Here is a 7696-nt window from a genome sequence, read left to right as displayed (position 1 = left end):
TCACACTTGGACAGCTTCGCATACAATTTCTTATCTTTCAAAACATCCAACACTAATCTCAAATGTTCCTTGTGCTCTTCTTCGGACTTAGAGTAAATCAAAATATCATCAATAAATACTACCACAAAATGATCCAGATAAGTATGGAAAATACGATTCATGTATTCCATAAATACTCCCGGCGCATTAGTCACACCGAAAGGCATCACAGAATACTCATAATGTCCATACCGAGTTCTGAACGCTGTCTTCTGGATGTCTTCATCTTTCACTTTGATCTGATGATAGCCCGATCTCAAATCAATTTTACTGAACACACAAGCACCCACTAATTGATCCATCAAATCATCTATTCTCGGTAGTGGATACTTATTCTTGATCGTTACTTTATTCAATTGTCTATAATCGATACAAAGCCTCATACTACCATCTTTCTTCTTTACTAGCAACACTGGAGCTCCCCACGGTGACACACTTGGTCTTATAAACTTCTTCTCAAGTAAGTCTTCCAATTGCTTCTTTAATTCACACAATTCAGATGCCGACATTCTATACGGTGCCATCGAAACAGGCCTAGTACCAGGCACCAGATCAATAGTAAATTTAACTTCCCTCTCTGGCGGCACACTAGGAATTTCATCAGGAAAAACTTCAGGGAATTCTTTCACCACTAACAGTTCCTCAATCTTAGCTTTACTCTCAACCGACAACGTCGCCATCAAAGAAAACATCTGAGCTCCCTCTTTCATCAATTTTCGCAATTCTCTGAAATGTAATAAGTCAACTCCTTCCTCTTCAGGAGTGGAAAACCTCACCGACTTATGATGACAATTTATATGAACATAATTATACTCCAACCAGTTCATACCAAGGATTACATCCATCCCACCCAACGGCAAACATACTAAATCAACATAGAAATCTCTATCGAAGATCGACAAAGGACATTTTAAACATACCAAAGAAGTAGTTATTGATCCCTTAGCTGGGGTCTCAACAATCAATTCACCATCCAAAGCGGACAATTTTAAACCCAGTCTTCGAGCACAGTTAGCAGAAATAAAACAGTGTGTAGCACCGGTATCAATAATAGTAATTAAAGGAGTACCATTTATGAAACATGTACCTCGGATAAGTCTGTCCTCACTGGAGGTTTGAGTTCCAGTCAATGCGAACACTTTTCCAGTTTGAGATTTCTTTGGCTTCTGACACTGACTTCCAATATGCCCTTCTTCGCCACAATTAAAACAAATCATTTCCTTGTGCTTGCAATCAGCTATTGCATGGCCAGTCTTACCACAGCGAAAACACCTCTTTACTTCAGCAGTGCATACATTACTCTTATGACCAGCCTGACCACATTTGAAACAAACTATACCAGCAGGAGCACCTCCCCTACTAGTCCTCTGAGCCGGAGCAGCTCCTTGTTTCCCTTTTCCCACTGGAGCATCATACGGCTTGCCACGATTTTGATGTTGCTTTCCCCTGCGGTCACTGACAATCTTGTAATGAGCATTATTGTCTTCTTCAAATATCCTGCAGCTATCAACCAATTCAGTAAAAATGCGTATCTTCTGATACCCAACAGCCTTCTTAATTTCAGAGCGCAGTCCGTTTTCAAACTTGATGCACTTTGAAAACTCGGCACCAGCACCAGTGTAATGAGGATAAAATTTGGACAGCTCCACAAATTTTGCAGCATACTCAGTGACAGACATGTTTCCTTGCTTCAGTTCAAGGAACTCAATTTCTTTCTTACCACGGACATCTTCCGGATAATACTTTCTCATGAATTCCCTACGGAATACATCCCAAGTAATGACTTCACCTGCCACGGTCAACCTCTCGTGAGTCTCTAGCCACCAGTCATCAGCTTCGACTGCTAGCATGTGAGTACCATACCGAACCTTCTGAGCTGGAGTGCAATCCATAACACGGAAGATTCTCTCGATCTCTTTCAACCATCCCAAGGCTGCATCTGGATCATGCTTCCCTTTAAACACCGGCGGATTCTCTCTTTGAAAAGTCGCCAAGCTACGTGATCCAGCATTTCCACCAGCATTTGGCAAGTTCTGCACAGCTTGTGCCATCGCTTGCATTGCGGCAGCCATTGCAGCGTCATTCCTTCCCGCCATTTCAACTTATCACCACAACACAACTTAAAAGTTAGATTAGTAACAATACACAATTGTTAGACAGTAACGACACGACAACTGGCCGGACAGACCGACCTGCTCTGATACCACTAATGTAACACCCTTCTAAAATACCCCGAGTATATAATTAAAATAACAACATATCAATCAGAGTAAATATGCAATCAAGGGTGTCACACGACTACTTCACACCATAATAACTGTCATGCTCTTTATTTAATCAAAATAACATTTTTGCATAATTCGCAGCGGATAGAAATCAAATCAACCAATCAAAACATATAATATATTACATGTAAATTGGTTCACAACCAACAATAAAACAATTAAAGACATCCCGTCCCGATGTTACATCTATCAGAGCATGACCCACTAAGGAGACTACACTAGACTCCAAACACTAGCTTCTACTCAATCACTGCTCGTTACCTGAAAAATAGTTGTAAGGGTGAGTTCCTCAATCGATATAATAAGCATTATAAAATATCATGCAATGTCAAGTAATTTAACACGTTTCATCACCCAAATCAGATTACACATTCAGCAACGGCAATATCAACTCAATCATACTCAACATCAACACAACACACATATAATACTGGAATACATCCATTCATATTATATTCCATACAACAAACCAACAAAATGCAACTCTAATGAGACTCGACTCGTCATGCATGTGGTACCATTCGGAGTAAAACTCCCAACTTAAAATCATTGCCATTTTATTGGGCATCAAGGCATAAGCCTTCAACTTTCAACTTTTGCCAATCCAGGCCAACGTGGTGTGAGCAAAGCTCCGACTTAATGCATATGGATTTACATGACATATCCGACTTAAAAATTTCGACAACATGATAATAATAGCAACACAACAATGGTTTCAACATAAGCAACTTATAATCAACTTTGGCTCACCAAGCCTACAACTCAGTATCCTTAACAATTTTCCGTACACGGAACAACTCAGCAACATACTTGTATCGACACTTCATAACATAAACTCAACAAAATTACTCATCACAATTAACGATAATATCACCCGACTCACCCCGACGAATTCCATTAAATTCTGAGCAAAATTCGATTTATCACTTTTCCAACAGTGTTAACCGGTTAACGCCCTGGGTTAACCGGTTAACGCAGGACAGAACACGCTTTCTGGCCATTTACAACAGTGTTAACCGGTTAACGCCCTGGGTTAACCGGTTAACGCAGACAGAACAGCAATTTTCACAATTTACAACAGTGTTAACCGGTTAACACCCTGGGTTAACTGGTTAACGCAAGATAGAAAGCTGTTCCTGCGCTAACACGAAGCAGAATGCAGAATTCTCCGCATTTTCCGCCGTGGGAGGACTTCCGGACCTCCGATTCCAATTCCGTAAGAAGCGATACGTTCGGAAAATCACAATACACTCAAATACAGATTTAAGTACAACTTTAACACACTTATCCAACATAATCTCTCAGCATTCAACATCCCAATTAGGGTCAAATCAACGGTTTATCACTACCCATTACATGTTAATCTATAATACCCATTAAACGACGATAAACCCCCCTTACCTGATTAATCCGGCAAATCTTTGAGCTCCAAGCTTTTCTCTTCTCCAACCTTTGCCCTTGCTCTTCCTCTTTCCACTTTTCAGCCGCTTCTCTGTTTCACGTAGAACTCTTTTTACCAAATGGGATTCCTTTTCCTTATTTCACACTTATATAATTTTCCAATTTATATTATTATCCCAACAATAATAATTCGATAATTCCAAAAATAATAATAATAATAATCCAATTATCTAATTAAATTAATAAATATATTATTAACTTAATTTAATAATTATCGTATTATTATCGGGGTGTTACACTCTCTCTATCTCTGGATCAAAATCAAAAATATCAGAACAACCAGACCTAGTAGCCAGAACTAATGCAACAACAAATGTGAAAATGCCAACAATGTCCCTATTAGGCAGAAACAAAAAAAAGAAATATGATCAAAATACATTCAGAAAAATACAAAAACACAAAATTTAATCTAATTAGACGAAATAAGAATTTTGGAAATTTTTTGGAATTTTTCCGAGACTATGAAAACAGTAAAAAATTTATAAAAAATAGATAAAAGATTAATTTGGGAAAACAAAATTTTTATGCTCCTAGTAGACAAAACCGAATTTGAATCAAACACAATTTTTCAGAAAACCGGGTTTTCGGACCAGGTCGGACGAACGGACGGGAATTGGCCAAACTAGCAAATCGGAGGGCCAAAACACTACAATCGGCACCTATGACTCAACTAACGATTAAAAACAACAAGAATCCCCGACAACGGCGCCAATTTGATCCGCTGTCGCGTACGGGTCAAAACGAGTAATTAGAAAACTGTAGTTTGACAGAAGCGACAACTCGAGTATCGTATCACAAAGATTCTTGTATTACTCTTAACCTAATGAAATCGATTTAAGGGGGTTTATGTTTTAGTGGTCAATTTAGAAAACAAAGCAAAAAAAATGATTAAAATAAGCGATTATAAAATAAGTCAATCTACTATTTTCGGTTTCCGGCTAATCAATGGTTTTTACCTACTAATTCCCTTTGCGGCTTCGATCTCTATTCGATTCAAATTCAATTGACAAACGCAATAGATGTATGATAGATTTATATTCCTATATTCTGAATTAAGCAAACGGATAAATACAATCGTGAATTAAGCAAACACGATTTACAAACGCAATTTAACGACAAAGCGACGATTAAGAGTTAGGAAGGCAATCATACGAATTTAATCAAAACCATTCCACAAAATACATAAGCAAATGCAATTTCATAGAATAGAATTGAAAGAGAACGGAATTAAATTGATAGAATAAAAACCTCAAAGCCTTGGAAATTCGGTTACATCATATTGACTCTAGGAGATTAATTCATCTTCATGATCGCACAAAAGCAAAAAGTTATTGTGAATAATGTGTAATTGCTACAGTACCACAACTGCCCTTTTAAACAGAATAAGGGTTTCACTAATAATTCAAACTGGGTCGGAAAACCTAAATTTGGCCCAACAAATGGCCCAAAAGAAAATATTTCCTAAAGTACGAAACCTTAACGAATTGTTTGAGATGTCTGCACTCTGAATCAGCTTCTGGCTTCAATATAAAAGTTGTATCTCTTTCTCTTAGCTTTCCAACGCATGTCAGAACTTGCAAAACGGCATCCCATATCTCAAGTTATGATCCGAACAATGGACAAGTATCAAATAACCGCTAAAACTGAAAATAGCAAACGAAAATAGATTAAAGGAAAACATGAACTTAAATCTAAAAATATAATAAAATAGTAAAATAAGCAAAATAAACTAGATAAATGCCCAAGTACAATTATAGAAGAATGTGCATCAAAATGCACTGATGAATTATATTATTTTTATGAGTATTTGCGGTGAATTCGATGAAATTCCAAGTTAAAAATGAGCTACATATGAAGAAGTATGAAGAAACAATGCAAAGCCGAGAAATCGGGAAGAAATTATCAAGAAACGAGCATTTTTCAGCACAATTTACATCTTGACGTTTGTCCAGTAAATTGAGCATTGCTCGCAGAATTTTAAGTTCAAAATCCTCAGTATAATCCAATATGTTCAAACCCGATTGGTGATCGTGTGGATATTTATTTATAGAATTTAGTCATTAGCGGGAGAGGGCCTAACAGTGTTTATTTGGTGTTGGATCTTTGGTCAGAAATTACAGACTAGGGAATAAAATATTATTTGAAAGAGTTGTTGATGGGGAAGGAAAGTCACATCCACAATAATTGATATCCCAAATGATGAAAACAATACGACAATTGGCGTTAACTGAGGCGAGATGCGAGGCGACAAAACGTGAGGCGACGATAAATGCCCAAATGGAGGAAATGAAGAAGAGACAAATTGAGATGGAGAAAATAATGCGACAATTGTTCTCACAACGAAGGAATCAAACAAATAATTCAATGGGGTGATGTGGATGATGACGTGGACGAAGTTATGGATGACGATGAGGATGCTGATGTTGATTGATTTTTTTTATTGTTATTTTACTTTAAAATAATAATTTTTGTAAAATATTTTGAATTATTTTGAATTTAACCATTTTTTATTGAAATTTATATTTTGAATTATTATTTGAAAATATTTGTATTTTTAATTATTATTTGAAATTAATATTTTTAATTATAAATAAATTTATAAAAAATTTATTATTAATTTCGTATTTTAATTATTTATTAAATTTTTTTAAAATAAAACTTAATCTGTGACCTAGAAAACACGACGCTAATTAATAATAACTTTTAAATTTAGTGGCATAGAAAACAGGACGCAAAACTGATATTTGTGTCATAAAATTCACGTGGCAAACCTGTCAACCTGAATTGCAGCAGAATCTTATGACGCGAAAATCACGTTGTAAAAGTTTGTGAAGTGAAAATTATGACACAACGTTGTGACGTGAAAATCATGTGGCAAAAGAGTTGCGACAACTGCTCCTGCCTTATGAATAACTAAGACGCTAATGTAGCTTTGTGACGTGATTTTCATCTTTGTGGCGTGAAAATCACGTCGCAAATAACTGTTTTTTTGTAGCGTGAACGTCGTCTGAATAAACATGGAAGAAAGGATAATGGAAACGTAACTATTGAGTAAGAAGATTTTGAATCATCTTATGTTCTTTTGGTTTCAAGCAGCGATTTTAGGAAGGAGTGAATTATGGATTCAGGGAGTACATGGAACATAACCAATTCTTGTTCTTCTTTTTCCTTCTTCTCCCTCTTTTGTAAAACTGCAAAGGGGTTCATGTGTTTGTTCAAAAAAACTCAATCTTTTTTATAGTTTTATTCATTTCTGATGCGACGATTGTTACAACAAATATAAAATTCTTGAAGTCTACTTAATAATTATGACAAGTCTAATAAGTTTTCAGTAGTAAATTTATTAAAGAAACTAAATATAAGATCAATGAGTGGTAGCCTATCAAATGTCTTTCAAACATTGGCAACTACTTGGGTCTTCCGGTCTAATTTGGAAAATCCAAAAGAAGGGATTTTACGTACATTTTGGAGAGAATTAGAGGTAAACTTAATGGAAGGAAAATAACTAATTTTATGCAGAAATGACTATATTAATTAAAGTCGTTGTCCATATTATTCCTAACTATATTATGAGTGTTTTTAAATTTTCAAAAAAACCTATGTAATATCATGAATAGATTAACCCACAATTATTGGTGGAGAACTAAAAATGATGAAAGGAAAATATGATGGACTAGTTGGAACAAGTTTTGCTTTAATAATAACAGATACGTGTTTTGTTTTTAGATTTTATAAGGAGAACGCGATCTCTGCTCTCATGTATGCTTTTATTATACATTTCCAACGTTTACATTTTTAATTTTGATTTATATTATTGAGAATATATTCTGTGTGAGTAGCGATTAAGAAAAGCAAACAGAGTAAACTACTGTTACTAATGCCAGCTGTATACTTTCTTCAAAATCAATTTT

The 7696-nt window shown here is 35.7% G+C and overlaps 1 protein-coding gene across 1 annotated transcript; it reads right to left on the bottom strand.

Moving 5' to 3' along the window:
* Positions 1–293: 293 nt before the first annotated feature.
* On the bottom strand, positions 294–2135 carry LOC127103650 (uncharacterized; the record flags this gene model as incomplete). Its single annotated transcript, XM_051040895.1, has 1 exon — positions 294–2135. A coding segment is annotated over exon 1 (1842 nt), but the record flags the coding sequence as incomplete, so codon positions are not given.
* Positions 2136–7696: the final 5561 nt, after the last annotated feature.

The sequence above is a fragment of the Lathyrus oleraceus genome, chromosome 7, assembly GCF_024323335.1.
Source record: "Lathyrus oleraceus cultivar Zhongwan6 chromosome 7, CAAS_Psat_ZW6_1.0, whole genome shotgun sequence".
NCBI classification, from domain to species: domain Eukaryota; kingdom Viridiplantae; phylum Streptophyta; class Magnoliopsida; order Fabales; family Fabaceae; genus Lathyrus; species Lathyrus oleraceus.
This window is presented reverse-complemented; position numbering and strand designations above follow the sequence as displayed.